Source organism: Tympanuchus pallidicinctus, unplaced genomic scaffold, assembly GCF_026119805.1.
Source record: "Tympanuchus pallidicinctus isolate F22 unplaced genomic scaffold, pur_lepc_1.0 scaffold22, whole genome shotgun sequence".
NCBI lineage: Eukaryota > Metazoa > Chordata > Aves > Galliformes > Phasianidae > Tympanuchus > Tympanuchus pallidicinctus.
In genome coordinates, this window is record NW_026294739.1 from 8642548 (window position 1) to 8669864 (window position 27317).

General features: G+C 35.2%; 1 protein-coding gene and 1 long non-coding RNA gene across 2 annotated transcripts in view; one reads left to right on the forward strand and one right to left on the reverse strand.

The window, feature by feature from the left end:
• The window catches only part of COL4A4 (collagen type IV alpha 4 chain), a 64333-nt gene that overhangs the window by 30327 nt on the left and 6689 nt on the right, over positions 1–27317 (reverse strand). The window contains exons 4-19 of the mRNA XM_052686227.1: positions 26937–27014; positions 16973–17107; positions 16052–16096; positions 14362–14478; positions 11524–11592; positions 11310–11345; positions 10447–10509; positions 9966–10001; positions 9745–9786; positions 8578–8658; positions 7518–7571; positions 6328–6387; positions 5679–5723; positions 4746–4799; positions 2835–2904; positions 486–590 (exon numbers count right to left, since the gene is read on the reverse strand). Of these exons, the coding sequence (XP_052542187.1) occupies positions 486–590; positions 2835–2904; positions 4746–4799; positions 5679–5723; positions 6328–6387; positions 7518–7571; positions 8578–8658; positions 9745–9786; positions 9966–10001; positions 10447–10509; positions 11310–11345; positions 11524–11592; positions 14362–14478; positions 16052–16096; positions 16973–17107; positions 26937–27014 (1090 nt within the window). The remainder of the gene's footprint in view (positions 1–485; positions 591–2834; positions 2905–4745; positions 4800–5678; positions 5724–6327; positions 6388–7517; positions 7572–8577; positions 8659–9744; positions 9787–9965; positions 10002–10446; positions 10510–11309; positions 11346–11523; positions 11593–14361; positions 14479–16051; positions 16097–16972; positions 17108–26936; positions 27015–27317) is intronic.
• LOC128082255 (uncharacterized) lies at positions 5953–8741 on the forward strand. Its single transcript, XR_008207597.1, has 3 exons — positions 5953–6037; positions 7267–7337; positions 8596–8741. It is a non-coding gene; the product is annotated as an uncharacterized LOC128082255 (long non-coding RNA).

Here is a 27317-nt window from a genome sequence, read left to right on the forward strand (position 1 = left end):
AAGGCTTAAATCTAAGTATTCATGTTTTCTTTCCCAGGAAAAAAAAGTGGCTTCTGCTTTGTACCTTCAAATGCCTTTTTTCCTTCTCCTCATTATCTCCTGTCCAGACATCACAGTTTATTCAGTTGGTCCTTATATTAGATCAAAGTTGTCTATATCACTCTCCTTTACAACTTTCTGAAGTTGGGATCAGGATTTTTGAGCACAGCTTTACAGATACAGTACACCATGGATATACAGTACATGGCAGCATTTTCTGCTTTGCCTTCTGTTCATTTTCTAGCAATTCCTAATGCTCTATTTGGAACATTCTGGTTCTTTTTTGAGTATGATTAAGTATTGGGATAATATATATTTTTTTTCACCGTGTGTAGACCCAAAAATCCGTATTGTTTTGGTGACTTGTGTGAAATAAGAACAAAGAGTTTTCTTTTAGTTTTCTCTTACTGGTATAGAGTTCTTATTTTATACCCAAAATCTCTTACTTGTTCCATCATCTCCTGGTCTTCCTAGCAGACCCACAGGTCCAGAAGGTCCAACTGACCCCATGTCACCCGCAGGACCTGGAAATCCAGGATCTCCTGGTGGGCCTGCAAGAATTATGAAGATATGTGAAATGAACATCACATGCAATTGACAGTTTAAATAAAACTGCAACTGAAATTACAATTCAAGAACAACAAAGAAGTAAGACAGCGATCTCTCCTTCTTTATCTGTATGAAACAATTTTAAATGTGTGACAAATTTTAAAGTGGGAGGATTTGGTTACTTTTCTATGGATTCCTGCCCATTTCACAGACACACTGTTTTAAAACTTTGTCCCTCAGTAGTAGTATCTTTGCTAATATTTCAGAACACCTAGAAAAGTGCTTGTCCCAAATAAATGCATGTAGCATTTAAAATAAACGTGCATCTAGTGTGTATCTGACAGTGCTCGCAAGCGTGTCATTTCAGGAAATTTCCTACTGGAAAATACCCAAACTTAAAAAAGTTTATTTTCAAAATTGCTGTGATATATGTTTTTGTAATTAATTTGTGATAAAGAATACTTAAATCAGATATAAAGGGCTTAACGAAATGGAATGAATAATGAATATAACAAAAAACAAAATGTTGGCATTCTGTTTTCAAACAATTCTGATAAATGACATTTTCTCTGAAGAATATAAGAATATTTCAGTATCTACTCACACATCATGCACATAATTAACATTAAAAGTTACTTGAGATACTAGAATTAAGCATGGGCTTAAATCCTTTGCTGCATGAGCTTGAAAAGCATAGAAGGCAATGGAAGACAATTTCAGTTGATTTTTGTTGAAGCTCCTATCTACTGGGGAGGTTCTGCTAAACCATGATTGTGTTGTGATTTATTTTGCTGCTCATAATCAGCATCTACTGCACTAGGAATACAATTTATGGGAAGTTCTTTGTTAAAATGTTCCTACCATACAGGTTCTCTTTGAGATGCCAAAACAAATCGCTTCCAGGCAGCATGCTTGGCTGCTCCCCACTGTCTCCTGCTGTGTAGGAAGTAAAAACTTCCACACATTATTGCCAATTATATAATAAAGATGTGAAAAAGAGAGAAGATTTAAAATCACAGCCTTAGGTTTTGGTAGGAAGGCAATAAGATTGAGAGGTATTCTATTGAGAGTACTAATTCTAGGCAAGTAGGGAAAAGATGCTAGGAAGTTGGAGGAGGAAGGAAAAGATAATACATATGTTCCTTCCTTCAAGGAACCAGGTTACCAGCTGGTGTTAACTGATAATACACACCAGACACAGATGCAGATCTTAGGCAGGCAAATTGGGAACGTGTATTTTACAACCTTACCATTACAGTTTGTATTAATGAGTGATAATACACTGCTAAGGTGGAAATAAAATATGTTGATCAATCTTTTTTGCAGCCAACCATAGTTTGTCTGTGCCTTTTTATACAAATAATGCAAACTTGATGCTTCCAGGAATCATAGGACCTAGTACATTTACAGATTATGTAGTGTGCACAGCAGCTTCAGTACTTTCCAAAAACTTTGGTTCTTCTGGATGTGCTGTACAACCACGGAACACATGCTCTTGTGTTGCTGATATTGCTGTCCAGAAAATCCAGATTTTTGAATAGATCATCTTGCACTGCCATATACATACAATTTAGCATGAGAAATGTATAAAAAGTGATTTCTCTGCATCTGTCTATAATAGATTAGTAAGAAAAAAATGCATATTCAGGAAGTAGAGGGGGAAATTATGGCTTATGAAACTCTGAAATATTCCTTTTTTTTTTTTTTTTTTATGTTTGCAATATTGCATAAAACAGTGACACAAAATGAGAATAGCCTGGAAATGCAGTGTTTAGTGACTTCAATGGATTTCAGTGATGAAATCCTGATGGAATTAGCTTTCCCCAAACTCAGGAACCAGGATTTCACCCCTGCTATGCACTAAGAGGCTTAATTGAAGTCTAAAATATGTGTGTTGTGGCAATTCTGAACACAGGATTTCTGAACTACAATGTGAAGCCTGATTTTCTTGTTTGTCTCCATTACCCAGCATGGGCTTATTTTTCAGAGCTCTTTCCTAAATAAGCCATGGCCCAATAACTAGGGACAGTCTAGCAGGTCTATCTGTGGCTGTATGCATAAAGATCTTTCAAGTAACATTTAATTTGAAACAAGTATATTTAACATGTTTAAAGATCAGTGAGGCACAAACAAAACTAGAAGATAATGTTCAGGATTTGTCCCTAGAGATTACTTTCTAACACCTTAGCAAAATAGGTCTTCATAAACTTTATACAATAGAAATAGTAGTTAATACTAGCTTTAACCTTTCACAGGAAGCAGTGAAGTTCCAATAGCTCCAGGAGGACCTGGGGGCCCTTTTTCTCCAGGATCCCCCTGTAAGAATCCAACAGCAAATTTTACTGGTAGCCATAAGCATGCAGTGCCCTAGCAAGCAACTAAAAATTTCAACAATGTTGAAGTACGAAAAGAATGTAACATTTTCATATTATCTGGGCAACAAGGTATAAAATAATTATCTTTCAGAATACCAGTGACTTAATGTAACTATCACATTCATCTATTTGGCCTTTTAGAACTTGCAACTTCTTACATCTGACTCAACTTTACGGTATATGAGAGAAATCAAATACAGTATAATCATCACCACGTTTGAGATGTTTTAACAACCAAGATGCAAATATTAAAATTTAAAATTCTATATTAGAATTTAGAAATTGCTTTTATGATGACAGATAAGCACTAAGAAAAGAGGTTTCAATTTGACAGATATTACTAATGATAAAAGATGCTCAAAGTTTTAATAAACAATTTAAAACATCTGCATCAGGGAAACATAAATGTCTACTAACTGCAAGGAAAATCACTTGTGCTTGGAGGATTTCTAAATTAGCCTGGGTTCTGATATTTAGAACTGCAACTGACGTGGACTTTAGGGAAGTCTTTTATGTGGCAAATTGCATTACACTTTTTGCTTTGGTGTAGATTAGGAATTGGCTCTTCTGTCTGCAGCAAATGGGAACTGAGAAAATAAGAATGTGAATCTGGGAACTGCTACTGTTATGTAGCATTCCTCAGGCTGGAGCTCAGGGCATTTTAGGACATTGGCAAGGAGAACTGAGACTGCAAGACTAGGTGCCCATCCTTGTCTGAGTAAAACCAAGCAGTCTATGCCTGTCTATGTACTTCCCCTTTTTAAAATTGATATTTCTATGATTTTTATACAGTACCGGCGGTGTCAGTTGTTGGCTTCTTAAACTTTCAGACTTTTGTCTGAGCTTTTCCATTTGACTGTATCTTACTGAACAAGCTAACATAACTGTGTACTTTTGGGCTATCTTAAACAGGAATGTATACTTGTCTTCCCTAATAATATAAAAAATCTTCTTTTGCAGCAGGAAAGGGAAATTAAAACATAAAAATTTCCTCCTCTCGTAAGCTTGTGTAGTATTTTGAGATTTAAAAATTAATGTAATGATGATAAAAGTAACAAAGATTTGTACAATGGGTGCATATTACCCATGTCTTGCACAACTCGCATGCTTAACACAGGCAAAAGAGAAGAGTTGCTAAGCCAAGATAAAAAAATGTCAGTTCTTGGTTGATATCCCCATTAAGCATTAAAAACTATTCTGTAAGTTTCTATAGCCAGCCAGTGAGTCACCAGGAACATTCTAAACTGCCTGTAAAGACCATTTGTTATTTTAATAAAACTCACACAAACTAGTCCATCAACCTGACTCAAAGTTTGCAGCCTCATTTTGTGCCAATTATCATACTAGTTCATGGACCAAATTTTACAGGATCTTACAGCTACCTAAATAGCAGGTTCCTTTACCTGTATACTACTCTCAGGATCTTAACCATAAATAACCTTCATAGTACTATAATTCATGGATTAGATGGCTATACTTTTAAGGTATTGTTAAGGGTATAAATAACCCTAAATTGCTGCTAAAACTAGAGTTCTATAAAAATCAGTCCATGGAATTCTCACTCTCACATGCATCAAGCAGAAATCTTTACTCTTTGCTATTTATTACCTTTGTTATGAGTGTCTTGCAGACAGTAAATCTTATAAGTAATTATGTTTGTTGAAAAGGTGATGATCATCTAATAAGTGGGTAGATTTGGGGAATCATTAGCATTTATATAGGGAAGTGTGTATGTGTTAGGTTTTGTTGTTGTTGTTGTTTGTTTGTTTGTTTGATTTTTACCTTGATGCCTGGATAGCCAGGTCTCCCAGGAAAACCAGCAATACCCATTTCTCCCTGGAAAGGATCATAAATACCATCGTTTACACATTAATATAATTAATTGAAAATAAGTTAATGAGACAGTTATGCAATACTGTTTACTTATAATAGCTTTCATAGTCGTTTGCTTTTTCCAGAGAAATTCACTGGTTTTGTACAAGAGATTACATGCTTTACAGAATCTCCTCTGTAATTTTTTTTTAATTTAAAAATCTATAGGTTATTTACATAGCGGTCAGTTTGGTTCAGTGTAGCTGAGACACTGAACTAGCTGGAACAAGTACCAGAAAACTCTGACTGTTTAATACAGTTGAAATTGGCTTGCTGCCTGCTTGAATGGTAACAGTTGAGTCACGGCCTGAACCACTGAATGAGCACCTGGACAAAGGACCTGGTCAGCCTTGGGAATACAGGTGAAGGCAGTTCATGGGTGTGACCAGAAGGGATAGAGCCTGGCTGCACTTCTCTAAGAGCTCATTTAAGGGCTGACTGCCCTGAAGGAAGGGTCTCTGGTTGCAGTTCCCTCCCTTGTACAGTTTTCTGTGCAAGCCTAGATCTTCAGAGTTCAGTAAGCAGTCTTTCTTTCCCTTTGTAACACCTTTTATGTCCATGGCAACCAAAGTTACTATGCTGTGTAACTTTTCTATCGTACAATCTGCATGCCCACTAGCTTCCTTTCATACTTACGACTTTGGCTCTGAATTCAGTCAAATTTTAGAGAGCAGCAGAAACTCAGCAACACAGTTCATAGAACTTTTGTGGCAACAGGAGGAAAAGGAAGTTAAGCAATGTGAGCTATCAAGCATGAGGAAATTGCAAATCTGCACAAATCAACAGAAAATCAAACCTCACTGATGTTGCTGTAAAGTGAGCTGCTCTACTTTGCTGTCTTACCTTTATTCCAGGAAAACCTGCAGGTCCGTCAGAACCAGGGCTACCCTGATAAAAACAATGCGAGTTAAAACAGTAAAAACTTATTTAAGTTAGACCTGTATGGTATTGCTAAGCAGTTAATATTCCTTACGTATTTACTACTTGGGATCATATCTACCAATAGCTAACACTTGCAAAGTTTTTGCAAATATTTTATGAGAAGTGGGCATGAATTTTGAACTACTGCTCAAAGTAAACCAGATGAATATTCATTTATTTTTGTTGCATTACAGCAAATATAGTAATATATATATTGCTCCATGTATGTACTGTTATGCACGTCATGAACAAGCTGCTGTCAAAAAAGCTGCCACTGTCAGGTATGGAATAGATTAAAATTGGTACATTAGAATTGAGCTACTTCTAAGAATTTATGCAGCACTGAATATTTAAAAGGTAACCATACAGATTTGCTTTCTTTCCAAGCAAGGAATGAGCTTGTGTGTAAGTCTGTGACACAGTGAATCCCAGAGCAGGACTGCAAAATATTCTGTACAGAAAGTATGATAAATTAGTTTAAAAGAAGCCTTGAAATCTTGTTTGGAAATGCATAGTTAAACCACCAGATATTTTCTGAGGGTAACTGTGGTGGACTTGTGAACTTCCTTACCCGCAATCCAGGGAATCCAGGAATGCCTTTTTCACCCTTTTCTCCTTTCCCAGGTACTCCCTAGAGTATTCAAAACATTCTGTTTATTTAACCTGGTAAAGTTTGCCATAAATTTTATTCTATGTGCATATTTATTAAATATGTATATTACGGATCTTGTTTCGCTTGTTGGGGTGAAACACTGGGGCTTACTTCATCAAGCACTACTAGCAGTGCCTACGTATCTTCAGTTATTCAAGAAAGCTGTTATGATCTCTTCACCAAGCTTTTAGAAGTTTGTTATTTTTTTTAAGTTCTGAACACTGTTAAGGCCCCATGAGGCAATTCCTTAGATCCTGCTCATGAGTAATGAACGTACAGTTATCTACAGGTACAGCTAGTACTAGAACAACCACATTATCTCCATCTCTCTAAGTCTTATACAAAAGGAGTTTGCTTCCTTTTCCAGTGCTAAGTATCAGTAGTCCTATCATGATGGAAAATGTCTTCCTGAAAGGGTGCTAGACTTTGAATGCAGAATTGTGATGTTTACGCTTCTGCTCTTCTGCCTACAAAACTGAATAAATAATATAATTAATATTAACTAGTTCCTTTCCTTTGTCCCCAGTTATCTTCTATTATTTTTTTTTTTGAGATGTGGTAGTTTTCTGCCTGTGGATTTCTCCCCTTCAAATCTATCAGCAATAAAGACACCACAATCTGTTCTGTGGCTGTTTCTGCTCAGCACTGAGGAACTTCTTACTGACATTCTAATGTTTAGACACATTATACTGGCAGGAACCCTCTCTCCAAACAGGTGGCTCTGCCATCTCTACTTCTGAAGATACCCAGAATGTGAAACTAAAGTCTTACATACACATGCTCCATTAAGAACACATACAGATTTTCTCTATTTCTCTCCTTGAGAAAAAATAATCTGCACTTCTGCTTTCTTCACAGTCTGAGTCATTTGTGTCAACACTCCAAGTGAAAACAGCACTGACCTTTCACAACCAGGCAACATTCAATAGGTAGGTATAAAACAGGAAGGTTTTCCATAGGGTTTTGAAATATTTTTGCTTTTGTTATATTTTTGATATAGGCAGTAATCAAGTTCCAATGCACGAGTGCTGTTATTTCTTCTATCATCTTGTGCTTTGAAAGATTAACTTAACAACAAAAGCAACACTGAAAAAAATCCCATTACTTACTTTAGGTCCATGTGGCCCTCTGTATCCTGGTATCCCAGGTAGTCCTTTTTGACCCTACACACACAGGAAAAGTATTGACCATGCAGGACATACTTGTGTGTTGTTTAACATTTCAAAGTCCTAGTCTGAATTACTGGGGATTTCCCCCTAAATGTACAAGGCAGATGAAAATAAGAAAAATCATTAAGTGCTGATTTTTTTCTTCTGTTAACGCTGTCAAACCAGCACAATGACTGTGGATTGAGTTAGATATATCTTTTCATTTGCAGAGACTTACTAATTGGGGCTTTGTTCCTACAAATATATGTGAAAGTAGTTATTTTTTGTCTGTGGCTTGAATAGTTTGAAACACGGATTCACATGTGCAAAAGCATGGATTTATACACAGTCTCAATCTGAATGGGATGCGTGGTAGAGTACATAAACATGCCACTAGTCACATTCAACAGTAATGTGGAGTTTATATACGTTCTTGTGGTTCTTTCCCCCTTCCTTGTATGGCTGTACATAGTGGCCATTTCCATAATGAAAGCCCAAGATTCAGTACTTGAAGGCTATCAGCTGACTGGGTTGATGCTGCAGGGCTGGCAATGCTAAAATTCATGTTTTCATTTCTGTATATTTGCAATTTAGGCTTGAGAAACACAGAGACTACTATAGGGTTCTCCATAACATAAGTTTTGTAACTCTTTTATCAAAAATTCTCACACTTTAAAATATACAATTCTGGCTACTAGGGGTGTGTCACTGAAAAAATACAGTGAACAGGATCTTGCATTAAAAATAGACAACAAAATCACTTATTTTGTCTATCAATAGAGCACACCCTAGAAGGATTAGAGTTCACTGTTCAAAACACTATACTGGAGACATCTTAAAAAAAAAAAAATGCCAAAGATCTGAAAAATAGAAAACTACTGAAAAGCCACGTAAGATATTAAATTAATGATGAAAATTAATGAACACTAAAGCAAGAGATTTGTCTTGTTTATTTCATCCTTAGCAAAAATGATATCACTTGCCAATTCAAGCACAGTTAAATGTGAAAACAGATTAAAACCTTTTCTCCTTTGAACAGCTGAGCTCCAGGAGGTCCAACTAACAGTGGTGACCCAGGTGGCCCGGGAAGTCCAACATCACCCTGTGGAAACCAAAGGAACAACAGAAAGATGTTCTGTTCCATGCAGCATTTCAGTGAGATATGGAATGTTTTTCTGTTGCACTACAGCAGTACGTACTTCTGTCCTTGTTGAGCAAGTACTTGTACTAATTCCTATAGATAAACAAGATTTTGTGCTGAGACCTATAAGCTTCTCTGCAGTCTTCTCTGATGAGTATGGCCAACAATTTTAACTGTCTTCTATTCTTGTCACTTATTAAAAAATAACGTGGCTAGGGAAATAAATGACAATCTCTTATGCTCTAGGCTAAAACCTTTGACACAAAGCTTTGTGAATGTGGATGAAATTATTGATTTGCTAAGGGAAGTTGTGCATGTTAGAAACTTACATGGATTGTAAAGAGTGACTGGATAAATTCACAAAAGAAAAATCAAATATTCCAGTTATCTACTCTGAGTATGCTAACAGTGAAACTGGGAGAGGGAAGCATTATGCTCTTATCCTTTCTTTATACCATTTCTTTAGCATCTGTTGCTGGATGCAGCAAGAAATTAGATAAAGGAACTGATCTGATATAGCCACTGTTACTGGAGGGTTCTGCTGTGATTATTTAGGCAGTCTCTGTATAGGAGGAATGCTATCTACTGTGTTGATTGTTGTCTTTCAGGTCCCAAAATACACTTGTTTCTGGTATGCAGCTCACTGAAGTAATTACTTTTGCACAGAATTAATTGATTCAACAGCTCACATTAATTCTCCTGTCCTAACATGACCACTGAGAGCGTGCATCCACAAATTAATGGACTATGTTAAATGTTATATGTTAATAAATAACATATAAATGGATTAATGGAACCCAGTGAGACTCTGTGCAGATGCTTGGATTGCTTTTTTTCTTGTAGATCTGCAGGTAGGATCACTGCAGGACAGAAAGCTGAACTAAACACATGGAACCCAAAATCTAAATGCTTGTGTTCAAAGGTGTATACCCAAAGCAGGAAAAATGTGAGATTTCATTCGAGGAATCTTCAAAAAATGAATCTTGTTTTCTTAAGATAAACTTATGTTCTTTATACTATAGAAATATATTTATTTCTTTTCCTTACCGGCTCCCCCTTTTGTCCATCCACTCCAATACCTGGATTTCCCTAATTGACAGAAGAATGTATATAGTTTGAAGGTTATCAGCAAATGTTGATATGAGAATTTAATCAAGTAACTTTAAATCAAGTAAATTTAGTAACAAGTAGTCATAAAGAACATTTTAAGTATTTGTGAAAATTAACCTATTATTTCACTAAATACTTCAGGAAAAGCCATTGCCTACCTGTTCACCTGGCAAACCAGGGTAACCTGGAATACCCTTTAAAAGAGAATGAGAACAAGTTAAGGTGACATGTTTGATTTAGAGGCAGAACTTTGAGAATTACCTTCACTTGCCAAAATCACCTAGATGCAGAATTTCCTTGATTTCTACCCATCAAAAGTGCAATTTACTTAGCAAACTCACTGCTTTCAGCAGGACTGAACTCTGGATCTACATCTGCCTGTTTCACAAAGTGGCTTCAGGGAAGGGGAATAAGGAGAAAGCACTAACAGCGTTCCCTTGTGACCGTGGACTGCCAGTATGACTTGTTTTCACAGGCATAGGAAGAAGCAACATATGCTCTAATTCTAACTAAGGCAAAAATATCTATTTACTGTATGCCTCAATAATTACGTGTAGGCTTTGATTCACATTAAAGCAATTTCTAAAATTGGTGTGCATATCCTGAAAATGAAAGACTGAGAAACTGTGATAATCTTACGGGCATGCCTGGTTGGCCTGGGTATCCAGGTGGGCCTGTTGTACCTGTCGATCCTCTAGGTCCCTGAAAAAAGACAACAAATGGCCTGTTTGTGAAGATATGAAGAGATTACAATTTTTTTTCCCCCACAACACTAGTTTATCTGAATGCCTGCATTGCTTGAACTCAGTTTACTGGCATTTCACTTATGTATGCCTCTCTTATAGCTTACCATACCAGAAACCTCACAGCCTTTACAGCAGCTCGGTTTCTGAATGATTGTGTACTGATATTGTTCGATGCAGTTATATTTTATGAATGAATTGAGAGAATACTTTGATAGTAACTGTACTACAGTATGGGGACTTGAAGAATCTCATCAGCTAATACGTTTTTGACCAACAATATGAACTAAAGTCATACAAGTCTGTAAGAGCCCAGTGGTGAAATTAAACCCTCTTCTTCTTCTTAAAGGCTTTTACAGCAAAAAAAGGTGGTTGTGTGTTATATAGACTTGGGAGACTCAGCAGATACTGTTGAAGAAGCTGTCAAATCTCTACATATTTACTGAGGAATCCTGAATTTCACAGGATAAATATTCTGCATTTCTGAACACACAAGGAGCAACAACTGCTTGATGCAGAGTCACTGCCTGCATGCAAACCACAATGCAGGTGGGTTTGCAGTCTCTTTCTGTGCCTTTCTGCAGCAAAGAACTGGTTATGGAGGCAGATAATGGGGACTTTATTTTTGTTGGCATTTATCCTGGAATTTTGCTAGTGAGGCAGGCAGGGAGAAACCATATTACCTTATTTTATGAAGAAGGAAAATCAGAATGATCTCCTAGACAAAAGGCAAGTATAGAATCCATTGGCTGTACTTACGGGCATACCAGGGGGGCCAGGATCACCTCTGTCTCCCTGTAAAGACAGAAATTTAGCCAAGAATACATAAAAAGCTTTGATTTTAAATAGTTGTTGGAATTTTCTAATTTTTTAACGCACCAAGTTTTATTAAACAGTGAGGACATACGAGAACAATTGAATTAGCTATGCATTCTTCCTACAAAATATTTTTTTTTCCCAATCAGACACTTACTGGGGGTCCTTTTCCAAAATACGAAACATACACTGAATTTCCTTTTTCTCCTTTTTGCCCTGGGTTTCCCTATGAAGAAAAAAAAGTATATTAAAACATTATGATCCACTTATTGATATCCTGTGCTTCTACACAGACTGAATAATAATTTCTTAGGTTGTACTACTAGTGCCCATATATTGCTAGGTAATCCACTAGGATCAGCATAACTGCATTAGCATGTTGTAGTTCTTTTGTCTAATAAGACCCTTACATGTGAAGATGCCTTCTTTACAGTTGAGCAAAACAGCTCCTCACAGGCTCTGAGTCCTGCTCTGAGATGTTCCTTAGCTCTTCAGAATTTCAATATTCTGCCATCTTCACAAATCTTGCCTGCAGTATCAACTAGATCAATATGCCTACCTTTTCTTTCCATGAGTTAGTAGCTTTAAATATTACATGCTCCATCTTCTCCAGAAGTTCACACTATGATGTAGAAGAACCTAGTACAATTCTGCATACAATTAAAAAGCTGAAAGTATGAACTATGATATAGATTTCAACCTTTCAGTAAAAATATTTCACAGTCTACCACTATTAATAAATCTGATGCCTACAGGCCCTGCTTATTTTAAAAAATTAAATTCCTGTGCTTTTTTCCGTGGAGTCCTTTATATAACTTTACCTGTCATAGGGCCCTCAAAACCTCAGTCTGACAGGAGGAAAAGTTAATTACTTTAGTAAATTTTAAATTGTTGAATTGATGTCTAAAAGCATACATATATATGTGAAGAACAAACATATTAAGATATTTCAGAAATATTTGAAATCCTAGCACACAGGGTATAACTTAACTGAAACCTGCAACAAGTATTGATTTCAATAAACTGGGGAATTTTTAGAATTTAACCACTTTAAAACTTCACTGGTTTCTTGATAAATACACCAGCTGTTCAAATCCTGAAGTCAGAATGAAACTGAGAAAGTAGTTATTCCTGGTTTGATGCAGTAAGAGCTACAGCTGCCTGCAGCTGGATATACCTACAGTAAACTTGATACAGTTTACAAATCAGACAACAGCTGCTAGGAAACACATTAAGCATACAAAAAGTTATATTTGTATGCTGTTATTTTACATGTGAATTTGTGTAATAAGAGATATTTATTAGAGTCAATTACACGACTAAAGTAAAGGCTTTCAAATAGAAACTAATTTCTAATTCATTACTGAGGCAAATGAAGTAAAGAGGAGGAATATGCACACACTCATAAAAAATTATGCAGGAAAATATTACAAATAAGAAGAAACTTTAAAATGTTAGCTGTAATATATAGTCAAGTCAGTACTTGGTGCAACAAATCGATTTAAAAACAGGCAACCCATATAGAGGTTGTAGCAGCATTCTTGCATAGAAGCAAATATGTTTACTATGTCTTGTTTTTCTGAGTAGCAAAATTAATTTGCACTGGATTTTTGTGTCAATATCCAAGGCTACATGCCTATTGTGCCTCCCTTTATTTGTAGGTTACAAATACGAGGCCTGACAAAGAGCATGCTCCTGGAATTGGGAGGGCATATGCTGCAATTTGTCCCATGTGTCATTTTTATTTTACATTATTTGGCTAAGCATTAAAGGTAGAACTCCACTTTGAAAGCCATAAAATGCAAGAAAACAAAGATAAATTTAACAACTTGAGACTAAGCCATTTTACCATGTAGAGGGTAATAGGTTGCCATGAGAGGTATGACCTAATGATCTATACCACAAGAGGTGTAATATTAGTAAGCATTTTAACTGGTTTTATGACAGCATCTATTACACGTCCAAGACTTGAGTTGTGTGCTTTTTCTATTTGCTGTATTTTGATAGTGTCACTTTGATAGTAATCACTCTCCACTGATTGCTTATAATTGAATCATCAGCATCTCATTTAGCTTCTATTAGACACAATTGTCTTTTCATGTAAATTGTAGTTGTTTAATTTTTTATTTAGAAAATTCCAGGGAAGGTCTTAGATCAACTAATGAGTTATTACAAATCATCAACAACTAAGAATTGTTTCCACAAGAAGTCAAATACTAGGGAAAAGTACAGTTCAACATAATTTCTTTGAAGCTATAGTAATGCATGTCCCTTACTGATGCTAATTTGAGTTTTATTTTCACTAGAAGCACTGCTAAGCTAATTATTTAAATACTTTTAAAAATGCTTTCAATTTTAACAGGAAAAGTAAATATCAAAATGATAATTTTAAATATTTTAGCTGTAGGTATCTCTGTGTTATAGATAAACAGTAAGGCAAGTTTAAGTATACATACACTAATCATTAGAATCTATTCAAAAAGTGGCATATGAAACTGTAATGCCATTGTTTTGGAAGAGACTTACTAATATATTCGTTGTGATACTTCACTAAAAATCTTCATATGTTACAGGAATTGATGAAACTTGTTGAAAATTCCAGTTATTACTAATTAATCTCAAGTATGTTCCTACTAGTCAGGCTTTTAAGAAGTTTCAAGTAATGATAAATGGTATGTTGATTTCAAGTTACTTTTGTAATCTGGTCTTAGATTTGGTGTCGTTATGCACAGGTGAAACAAAGCAGAATTTAACTCTCCAGCTATACACATACAATTAAAAGGCCAAATGAACTTCACATTCAACCTCAATCGTACTCTGCAAAGTGTTCTTCAATCACGTGAACCTTAGCAAAAACAGAAGGTGCTTGGAACTTCACTGTGAAAAGTTAAACTAGTGCAGTAGTCTGAAAATCCTTTCATTTAAAAAGCTGTCAACTTGAAGGGAAAATGTAGATATATATAATTACTAGGCAATAGCAATGCCTTTAACATACGTAAGGACCTCTTGGTCCAATATATCCATTTTCGCCTGGAAATCCTGGATCTCCTCTTGAGCCATTGCAGCCATCTACACCGTGTTTGCCCCTGGGTCCTTCACTTCCAGGTAATCCCTGAAAGGCAGTTTAACATTTATTAGAGATACACCATTGAAAATTACATAGAAAATTAGTTTTTAAATCAATGAAACAGTTCAGAAACAAATATCACAAAGCTGAAGTAGAGACCATATCACAACATTCCAAGCTTTACGTCCCTGCAATAGAAATATCTTCCATTGTGATCAACATTTATTTCTGAAGTGAAGAATTGCAACCCTATATTTTTTATGTTTTTCTTTGATACATAGTAAATATACTGGGGACAGCATTGGGTAGCGGATCAGACTGAGCTGTCCTTTGAGTCAGTAACTAAAGGGGGCTATTTTCTCAGGAAAAGGAGATTGGCTCTCTAGCTATAATATTTCTCATGGCTGTAATGAAAAGCTGTTTTCTCTTTACTGTTTCTGAAGGACATACAGAAAGATCAATTAAAAACTGCAAGGCTGCTTTAGATGATAAGATAAAATGGGAGAACACAACTTGACTCAAGCACACAGTAATCACAGAGAAAGATTGTACATTCCAGAATTGAGAAAGTAATTTTCCAAATAACAAAAATTAACCAATGTACAGATAAGGTGCAGTTCTACTTCGAATTACATACTAGATGAAGAAGTAATTTTTTTTTATTCTGAAAAATCATCAGGAAAGCATCCTGTCCACTTGCCAAAAATGTTCTTGACAATTTAACTTTAATATAATCTAACTTTAATTAACTTCAATTGCTCTTCACCGCAATTTGAGGATGCGCTTTTTGGTTATCTGTTTCTCAGGAGCATTTTGTTCTTTGTGCAAAATTTTGCATTATATAGACATTCTGGAAGAAGTCCCACTATCAATTGTGGACAACAGATGCTAAGATACCCACTCCATTTCCGGTTCTGTTTTTGCTTTCAAAATTCAACATTTTAACTTTATTTGATCCATATGAAACCAGTAACAGCAAAAAAAAAATAGCTATAATAAACACATAAAGATTTTTTTCACTATTCTGCATCTAAGAGATACTCTGTTTTGTTTTTTTTTACCACGCTGATTTCCTCACTAAAAACCAGATTCACAAAAATGTATAACCACATGCTTCTACACTTAGGACTGACCTCTTCAGTCCTTATGCATGTAAAATTCAATGGTTGCTTATTTTTTTTGTCTTTCTGCAAAAGAACTACAGGCAAAAATAATTTAAAAAATTGAACAAAAGAACAATATGTGATTTGAGACAACTTTCAGAGATATGAAGAATGCATCAAACTACAGTCTGCTGGAGAGCCTAAGACAATAAATAAATTTTTAATCCTAGCACTGACACACGCTGCAAGGACTAAGGCTTGTCTCTACCTTCACTGCCCCACCTCCCCATAAAAACGATGTGGTTATTTTCCAGGGATTTTGTGGAGTTTTTTTATAAATTATAAACACAGTTGAAATTAGCTAATTTATATATTTGCAACACAAATAATTACGTAGTTGGCACAATAGCTACAGGTATAAAAACAACATATTAAGTGTTTTATTCTATTAGAAGACTTGTTTTGACTTTAAAGAAACTGCATTTTTTAAAAAGCAATATTCATTCAATACGTACAGGAACACCATCTAAACCAGGAAATCCTGGGACTCCAGTTGGGCCCTAAAAACAGATAACATAAAAAAAAAAAACAAAGCTGCTGAGATCGTTAACCCTTAAAAAGAATGAAAAATAAGAATACATGATACTATACATTGACAAACAAGTGTACTCTTGTTTGAAAAACGAATTAAAGCCACAATTTTATCAGAAATAAATATCTGACAAAAGTTAAGGGGTTTAGTAAGAAACTAAGGTCAATAGCTACTCATAGTAAAAGGACAAATGTCAAATTCCTAATTTCACTGATTCTCCAGTGACTACAGAAGTATAAAGAAGTTGCCTATAACAACATATTATTCTATGCATAATTTTTACAACCCTGGCCCTGTTTTGATAATAGAAGGAGAGGTTTCTACTTATAGGACTTATATTTCGCTTTAAAATTTCAGTTATCCACTGAGATTAATGAAATTAGATAATTAAAATTAATATGAAGTAGCAAGAGCTATTTATAGGGATTGTACAGCTATGTAAGATATAAACTTGAACTGCAAGTTTTATTCTTGAAGTGGTAATAAAATTCTGTTAAGTGTACAGGATTTTTAAAAGCACCATAATACTCCCTCCAACTCCATATTCCTCCCACAGCCTTCTCTGAGTTTAAGGAGGATTACATGGTATAAATTAATCAGAGACTGGTCTCTGTTGTTGTTTTTTGTTCCCTGATTATTCTAATTTTACAACCCAAAGGGGAAAAAAAAACAAACAACAACACTGAAACACGTTTTCTAAAGAAAGCTGTAATTGATTTCTGGGTGAGCAAGAGGATAGTTTGGCAAATGCTTTCTCATCATGAAAGCAGGTTCTGTTTCATTGGCTAATACTTTACATTATATAATGTATACACCCAATAGAGCTGTCTGTGGTGTTTCCTACCTTATCACCTTTTTCTCCAGCTGGCCCAGGCTGCCCATTCTCACCTCTCTGTCCTTTTTCCCCTGGCAGACCAGCTGGTCCTGTAGATCCCAAGGATCCAATTGGTCCTTGAGCTCCCAGCTCACCAGGTTGACCCTGAAAAGAGTCCGAAGAAGTAAGTGAATACTACTGTAAACCTTGAAATAGGTAGTGTATTAGAGATGGTTGTACAGATAAAACAAGTCTTAAAATGTGTATATATTTATTATTCAAAACAGCTTGCTGTACAGGCAGCAGATCTATTCCATGCATTAGATGCTATTAAACACAGCTTTAACAACTTGATTAAGGCCGTAATTTCTTTTCATCTTCAGCAGGTCTCCAGCACCACTGTCAAGCTGACTGGAATAAATTCCAAGTCCTGGCTCTATCAATGTAAGTAACACTTGTAAGAATAAGGCTCCATATTTCTGCCATCAGGGGTGGCTCATTTCAGAGAAAAGGCCATTGTAGACATTAGAACAAATCAAGAGAGTTTCTTTTTTCTTCTAGCTGTATTACATTCTTATCATTTTAAGTTTTCCTAGGTCACGTATCTTCTGTCATTGCTCTCAGATTTTAGCACCTTTTAATGAAAAAGGTGCGAGTTTTCATATAGAAAAAAATGTTAGCAGTTATCAAACACACAAAGTATCAATTTGAATAGATTGTGTTGAATAGATTTAGGAGGCTTTAGAATGTCATTTATCTATATATTACTCTAAATTCTGCATCTGCACCTACAACACAATACAATTTGTCTCTATGTATTTCTACAAAGTTTTCCAAGGTCACTCTTATTGTCAAGTAAGAACACTGTGACAAAGAACAAGTGGATTTTTCAATCTATAGCATCAGTGTGGTTCTGTTTGGGTTTGGTAGCATTTTTTGCCCTGTGCTGCTGAATAATGATTAAATCATAGGTTTTAAATATGAGTTGTCTACACTTGACCCTACAAAAGCCTACATTACACCACATTATTAAAAAAGAGAGCAATATGGAGTCATGTGCCTGTCAGAGAAAGTGTGTCTTAAACACCACAGGAGGGCAGTAAAGGATATTTCAGTACAATGTCCATTCACAGAAATGACAGGCCATACATTACTTTCTATGAATGGATTCAAGAAAAAGAACAGAAATCAAAAATTACTGTAGACATATTAATTAGCTCCAAGTATCAAATTATGTTGAAATGATAGAACTAAATTCCATTCTACCAAGTGTAAATATTTCAACAGACTGAATCTGTCTAAACAGAATATTTTCTCAAAAATTGCAAGCAGAGCCTTAAATCTTTTTTTTCTTTTTTCTTTTTCTTTCTTTAAAGCTGAAGGTCCTATTAGAAGAGCAGAGGACTACTTGGAAAAGAATCCTTGCACAATTCATTTTCCATTGGCCTGTACTGGCACCCTCACTTAAACCTTAATGTTGCTTCCAATGAAGTCACTAGCAAAATTTCCAGGGCAAAATCAGCATTCTGTCTTCAGCAACAGTTATAGTTTTCTTGATGGTATAATTCAAAGTGTAAAATACTACAGAAATTCATGGCTACTAGTAGGAAAATGTGCTGATTCTGCATCCTTTTTAACAATGAATGGATAGTTAGAATTCCGGGTGTTATTTGAGTATTTGCTGGTATGAACAATTGCAGCTTATCTACTGGCAGAGCTTTGCACCTCCTCTGTTGAAAAAATGATTTTATTAATTGATGTACTTTTAAAGAAGCTACTACAGACTCTAATAGCTTGATTTTAAAAAGACTGAACAACCATTTTGATTAAAGATTTATTTTGAATATTAGAAAAGTGAAACAAATTAGGCTAATAAAATAATAAAATGCAAATATTTGAACTACCCACTCCTGGAAGCAGTGCTATTTTCTTAGTACATGGAACTAGCAATTGCCAATGCATAATATAACTTTCACCAGCGGGGGTGGGGGGCGGGGAAGGGGGGGAAGGCAAGATATTTCTCAGTAATGCTCAAATGCCCTGATGTTAACAAAGCATCTTTTTGACAAATTTCTGCAGTGATTTTAATATATTTTAATTAATGTGTACACTCTGCATCAAATAGTTGACAGAGAAATTTTTTTCAAATTATGGACATGCGGCCCTTCGTGCTGATAAAAATGTCTTTAGTTGCTACTCTGTTAATTTAATTGACTCCACGGTTTGTGTCTTCAGCAGGAGGTAGTGAAGTCATAAAAACGAGTCACTGAATCCAGAATTCACAATAGGTTTGACAGCTGATACAACTTTAGAATGCCATGTGAAGCTGGTGGATTGTCTCTCTTTCTTTCAGCTCAAAGACTGATAATGACTGGGAGCTTTGTTAAGACCAAACTGATACCATGTCATAACATCTATTATCCCATCTATTATTTGTGCCCATCCAATGTGACTACCACAGCACTGCAGTCTCAGGACAGCTGTACAAATAAAGAGGATGAAGGTAGTCATGTCATGTTCATGTAGAAATGACAAATTAGCTCAGTTAAAATGGACTGAATATTATGCCTCCTCTGACATCTGATGTCAATAAATTCATTTAGGTTTTCACAGCCTTGCTAATTGTCTAGGTAAAGAACCACCCATGTCAAAACTATGGTCTGTCATTTTAGCATATCCTGGGCTTGATCTGCAGTAAGAAACTGACTTCTGACAAAACAAGACCACTTTTCTTGGATCAAGTATGTTTCCTGCAACTAAGACTGCAAATAGTTCAGAATTGTGCAGCAAAGCACTTATTATAATTTAGAAAAGACAATGGTCAAGATTCTTTGGAATGACTGCTTTTGCTTGCCTGAGAATTGGAGAACACCAGACTTTCAGAGCGCCCTGAGCATTAATTGCTTAAAAATTTGACAGTTTAGAGTAGTCTTAATTGGAATACACAAAGCAAACAAAAAAACAACTTGTTCATGTTATCAGAGTGAATTCTATGCCTCATTTCTCGTTATCAGTGAAGTCAAAAGACCACCAGTTATTAGCTTTGATTAGAACAGTACCTATGTGATATGCAGCGTGGAAGTATTGGGGATTCGTGAAATGCATTTACTGTCTGCTCACATACACAAAACCAAAAATTCTCAGCAACTGCACAGAATCAGACTGTAGACACATAATGTAGTACACTTTTCATTCTTCACTTGACTCTGGCATGTAACCAGTCCTTATCGTTTCATCAGGGATAGGATGGAGAAAGGGAGGAAAACAGAATAGTCTAGAGTGGAGGAGTGCACACAGCCATTTGCAGACAGATGTTTTCTTTTGTAATTTGCTTAGTGAGGTGGAAGCATCTGCAGCTACTCTTAAGCTCCACCCATGCTTTCTCCCTTTTTGGAACTCAAGCCATAGCTTTCAGGCCTTGTAGGAGTTCAGGAGTATTCTGGGAGGTTTCCACTCCCTCAGACTAATTGTGTAGCACAGGGGCCAAAACCATTTCTACTGTAAGTTAAGACTTCCAATTCCACTTTCTAACTGCTAACATGATTAAGACAGGACAATACTTCAAGAAAAATCTTTGTTTGACTGAAAAATATATGGAATGTAATTAATTGTGAGTTTGTTCAGAAACAACAGGTGGGACAGTGACTTTTAAGTATTATGTAGCTTTTTTTAATAGTCATATTTTGAGCCAATTAAATTCAGTAGTAACTTGTAGTGATTGACTTGAATCAGCATCTTGATCATGCTGCAATCTTTTAAGATATTCTGTGCTCTTTTATAATATTTTGTGATGATCCAATATGCTATGGGAATGTAGTACGTGGGGATGGATTTCCAGAGGTCCCTTCCAACTTCTACAGTTCTGTGATTGTGTGTGCAACCTACTCTAGGGAACCTGCTTTAGCAGGGGAGTTGGACTAGATCAACTCCAGTGCTTCATTCCAACCCCTGTGACCGTGATAATCTTCACAGTGATATTTTGTTGAAACACAACAGATCACAGTGAAAAGCTAAAAAAAAAAATCACCATGTACTTTATCTTTTTTTTTTTTAAACTCTGAACAACCATAAAAAGAAGAGGCATCCAATAAGCCAGTGGGTGTCACTATTGCATAAAAGAAATACTAAATGAGAAAATTTGGTGCTGAAATACTAAGATTGTTAACAGTTGAAAACAGAGAGTTACAAATAGAGTATTTTAGACTACAAATCATTAACATCAAATTAACTAATAAAATAAAATTAACTTTTGCTCTAATGTTCAAGATCAAGTTGGATGGAGCACTGAACATGCTGATTTACTGAAAGGTATCTCTGGCCTTGGCAACTGAGGTTGGAAATAAATGAGTTTTAGGGTCCCTTTCAACCCAAGCCATTCTATGATTTTTTTATTTTTTTTTTTTATAAGTGGTTCACTGATTGGCAATGTTTGGTTGATCCAAATCTATGAAAAAGAATAATTCTGTAGAGTTTTGTAATACCTCAAATTTTCTTCATCAGTGAGGAAAAGGTCAACAATCTGAAACTGATAAAAAACACTATTTATAGTATGGTGGGTCAGGAGAACCAATACAAATGAGGAAAGAAAGTCCTCAAGAACAAAAGAAAAGATAATTTATGAAGTTTAAAACTTTTGGAAAAAAAATAGAAACATACCTAATATGAATAATGCTATTTTACAGATGCTGTGGATGTATTTTTTGTACAAAGAACAATCACAAACAGCCCTCACTGTGAGGAGAACAAAGTGATCCTTTTCTATCCCGCATTCTGGTGAGTAGAGTCCATTCTCTGCTATCTCAGAAATCTTCTATTTTAAAACTATATTGCAGCTAATATAATGAGAAAAAACAATCAACAAGTATTAGGCAAAAAAGGGGGACAGATCTGGGTTTCCTCAAATGCTAGCATGCATGGTGTATCTCTGATAATGGATTCAACTAAGCACATATATTTTGAGATCAAATCAATGGATTTTGTATATTTGCTTTATCAGTGTGCAGCTTGAAAGTTCAAATATAACTGCTAGACATTCCATGTGAATGACAGACTGCCATTGATTTGCTACGTATACATCATACCAGTATGTAAAAAAATGTAGTTTAAAAAACACCTCTTAGGCACAAAAAACTCAGAATTTCCTGTTTCCCAGTTAGCAAATCTTACATATGTTTATGCTGCTGTAAATTGGACTTGGTTAACCCGCAGAATCTACAAAGGAAACATGATAACCCACAGGATCCATCAGGGAGATGTGACAAGAATAGCAACATCAGCGGACAGACCTACCATAGAATTAGATTTCACCATCAGTACCCCACAGTCCTGAAATACTCATGAGCTGACTTTTTGACTTTGACAACAAATTGATTTAGTATCCCTCAGAAGTGCTTATTTCCTATACATCATATAGAAGAAAACATGAGACCTTCTTAGATACCTGCCTACTAAGTTCTCTCTTAAACTACTATGAATATAGGCCTCTTGCTTCATCTACAGAAGAACAAACGTTGGTCTTGCTGAATTATATTTGTTATTCTCTTGGCTCCAGGCATTTCACATGACCTCATGGAAGCTTGATCAGGTTGGATCATGAATAAATGCTTGCTTTCTAAATCTACTTAACTCTATAAACAAAGCCAAAGGAATTGAATGGGATCAAACTCGGGTTGGCACAGGACAGGTTTACAATTGGTCAGTGCTAACTGCAAACATTTTTTTTTTTAAGTATCAAATTTTTTTTAGAGTAGCCAGCGTTTTTTAGGCCTCTGATTCAATACTGCAAGAATTATGAAGGACCGAACTTCCCATGCTAAAGTGGGGCAAATGAAGGAAGAGTTTCACTTGGACGTATCAGGAGCAAATGAAAATCAAGAATTTTATGGAATTAAAAAAAAAAAAAATCAAAAAAATACCAATGAAGTTGCCATTTGCCACAAATAAAATACATTGATGTCTGCTGCTTCCTTAAAGATTTCTTTTTGCTCATGTATAGTCATGGCAGTTTGTTTCTCTTATTCCTATGGTCAGTTTCTCTAGCTCAAACCTCAATTATCTTGTTCTCTTACAACATAGAAGAGTTTCTATTTTGACATTTAGAAGTTTTTTAAATAGGCATAATGGCAATGTCTCAGTTCCTATTGTGTTCATTTGGCTGCACTTTTTTTTTTTTCTTTAAAGATTTAACTAATCATACTTTTGCATAAAAAAAATGAATAGAAAGAAAGCTTATTGTGTACGGTGCCAAAGACCATAGGGCAACATTTTAGCTCCTACTTTCCTTTGGAAACTTCAGAGAATAACGCAATCCTGATAACCATTCCTCATTTCAGACACCTGAATACATTCAGGAGTTTAATTTTAGGGGTCTGTTCTCTTATTGTCCTACTTGTTAGCTATGTTAGGAGAGAGCTGAGAGCTACTGTTAGGTCATAAATTTAAATGGTTTTATGTTCACAAAATGTAAATATGTGTCACTTTTCACTGGTGATTATAAACAAACAAAGCTGATTTATATCAGCTCTAAAAACACATACTCTACTTCAATTTTAGTATAAATCTCTTGATGGACTATCAGTCTACTCCAAACATGGAAACAATGTATTTGTTCATTTTAGTAGCTGAACTTCCAATGGATAATGCTTTCACTGCAAGGCTAAAAAGAAAAGTAACATTCTAAAATCTGCATAATGGCAATGTCATCAAATACCCTTCATAGTGTCAACAATAATCCCCCAAATGAAACTTGCCACGATATTTTTTTTCCACAGTTTGCTGACAAAGTGAAACCCTTAACAGATGGGCACACCTTAATCATGAAACTAGACAACAGCTTTTTATGAACAGATAGAAAGATATTCCAACTTCTTTAAAAATACTCTTTTCATCAGCATGTGGAGAAAGACATAGAGAGTGACCACTAGCAATGCACGAAAGAAGCTGTTTAGACTCCTATTCAGACATCAATCTATCACTTCTAAGTTGGCGCTATGATGTCTGTCTAGCAAAAAATCTGCATGATAGTGCTGTCATCATTTTTTGATGGCTTCAGCCAGATGTATTATAAATAACGCACTTGACTTCATAGTTTCTACAACAGCACACTTTTTAAGGGGGATAAAACCTTGTATACTAAATTATAAGCCATCTGTAAACTTGGTTAATGGACACTGGCCCTTGAAACTCTACCTCTACCTGGAAGTAGTCATCCAACAACAAAGACAAAGAATAACAAATGAGTATTCATGTTCCAGTTAGTCTAGAGAAGGACTTTTTTTTTCTTGAAAGAGTTTGGATAAGATGATTAATCATAATAGGTCTGACCTCGTGTGATCCTAATATATGTGATAATTACATATGTTACATATGTTACATATGTTACAATAATGAGACAATTTGCCATTGCTCCCATACGATTCTTAGATTGCAATGTTTAACATAACGTCATGAAAAGAATCTCGTACATCTGACTCCTTGATGCAAAAGAATTAAATAACAAAAGCAACAAAACTGAACTGAAGGTGGTGTAGGCTACACGTGCCAATGTAGTTCAGTATATATACTGTATATGTAGCTCCCTTAGATGCTGCCATTCTCTTTCAGTATTTGCAAAAGCCCCCTATATTGCAGTTCCTTTAGCACAGCTGAATGAAGATCTGTTAAATTTGGAAGTTGCAGTAAGGTTGGCTTTCCAGCTGGTCTGGATGGGATTATTGTTCCATTGCCTTTTGCCCAGCAAATCCATGAAGTTCCTTTAATATTTTTGTATTTTCAGCAAATGTTTGCTGAGGAGGCTAGCTCACCCTTATTTTTGACATCTAGCCTGTTCTAAATAAATAAAAAAAGAAAAAAAAATACAGCACTAAGAAACCGAATGCAAACTGTTGATTTTACCTCTACTTCTTTATAGAGAAAGATTATTTAATAAACAGAACACTTCTGAAATTTTAGAGTTGCATACTATACAATGCCAAAGGCTTTCAATGATCATTCACTTCTTGCAATTTAAAGCCAAGACTGAGGTTAGACTCAAATGCCTGATCAACCAGCCTGAGAGCAGAACTCAGACTGAGAAGAAGATAAAGCATGATGTTTTGCATTCTAGGAAGCTAACAAGAAGATAAGTAAGTTTTTTAATTTTGTAATGACTAATATCTACAAAGGCTAGGAAAGCAAAGTTTGTGTGTCAAAGTGTAAAGACAGAACACAGCAGAGTTTAGAAATCAACAGGTTTGTAGGAGAAAAAGAGTAAGTAATCCTATATAAAAGAGTTAATCACTGTGCATTAGAAAACATTTGCAACAATCTATTTTAAAGTGATGCTTTTTAAAGTTATTTTTCACATAATGGCTTTATCAGCCATACTTCAACTTCTTACTTACCTATGACTAGAAACCACTGTATGGCATATAAATTCATGTTACACTGGAGGGACTGTATTTGTCAGTGCATGTATTTCAAAGCTGTTTTAGAGAATGGTACAATTCTGATTTAAATTTGTATAATGATGTTGAATTAATTTCATACTGTTTATTTTTCCATTGCATTCTGTTAAGCACTTTGATCTAGACCTTGTAAGCATTTAGAAAACTAACTGCAAATACATGAGTCATGGTTCTTTTCACCTATGGAGAAACACAAAACCCTAGTGACTGTGGTGAGTATTGACTGATTATAGTCAATGTAATTCAGGTACGTAATTCAGAACCTCTAAGCTAGTGAGAGAATTAGAATTGGGGAAAATTTCATCATCTTTTCCTTTTCCCCTAGTATCAAAGTTTAATTGCTTTTAAGTGATACTTCAGATCAGGTTTTTTGGTATCTAAATCAGTCTATTCAGTAGCACTGTGAGACACTGCAATGCTGCTAGTCAAAATACTCTCTCTGGGATGTCCCTTTGTTAACAGTGTTACAGAGATAGACACATCCTAGGCCCCTATTATGAAAATTCTACAGTATGGAGTACTCTTGTATAGACATAATCCTGGAGGATTAGGATAGGATCCAAGGACACCAGGGCAGCAATCATGACACAGCAAACCATGCAGCTGACTGCAGAAGCACAGTAAGGGAAAGGGAAAGGTGTGCCTTACTTTTGTGGCCTCTCAGGCTGTACACAAACAGGGCACACAGCTCCATTATTCAAGTTTTTTAAGATCAAAACTTTAACTTGTGCTTTGAAAGAAAATTATTTCATTCATTGTCAATTTTTCAATTGTTCACTAATCAGAGAATGTATCTAAATAACTCTTTTCCTTGTTTAACATTTTAATTATTTTTACTAGCTATATCTAGCTATATATTTTAAGAAAAAATAACTAAGATAAACTAGTTATCACGGGACCACATTTCAGTTAACAAATAACAATATTCACACACTTGTAAGAGATGACCTTTAAAAATTGGAAATCATCTACTAAGTATCAAAAGAGAGGATGTTACTAAGAGAGGCAAGTTACTAATTTTAGTGTACAATACAAAAATATCTAGACTTCATTTTTATTTATTTATATGCTGATTATTTATAAAGCAAAGACAATTCAGATTTTTTTTTATACACAGTGCATTAAGTTAGTAAAATAAAAACCCTGCAATCTTCTTTCAGAATCACCTAACCAAAATAAGAAACAATTTCCCATAAAAGCAGCAAATGGCAGAGGCATCTTCTTTTAACCAAGTTCTTAGGAGAAAACAAGCACAGATTTCTAAACTTAACACATCTAAAGAATGGCCTTTGTCTAACTACCAGGTGGATCTCCAAGAATCCTTACCAAAATAAAAAGGCAACAAAATTATTACAAGCTTGGTTGCAATCAAGGCTGTTCAGATTCTTCTTCCAATTAGAGTTGTATTTCATACCAGTGATAAAATTATTCTAGCTTACTGTATTCAGACTTGTTTATGATCACCAGCCATAATGACTGCAGAATAGCAACATGCACAAAATGAACAGTATTTGCAACAGCAGTTCTCATTAGTTCTATTTATCACTTACTCTTGATCCTTTTTCTGGAAAGCACCGACAAACTGAACAATCCTGTCCCCCACATGGGTCAATGTATGCATATCCTCCCTGAAAATTAAAAGGTAATGAATTTATTAACATACAACTGACAGTAATCATTTTATTATATGACATAGCACTTTATTTTAAACATTTTTTTTTAATGCTTGGGTTTTTCTAAAAGGGTAAAATACTAGGAAGAAATTGCTGTTTAAGTAAGCCTGTCCAGCTCTAAGAAACAGAACAAAATTTCTGAATTCTCTGTTAAAATGTTACTAAAAATAAGAATCTACTATTTATACTTATTTAAAAAGTGATAAAGCTTTTGGTTTGTTCACATATTGTCCAATTAGACAATTTTAAGGCAAAAAA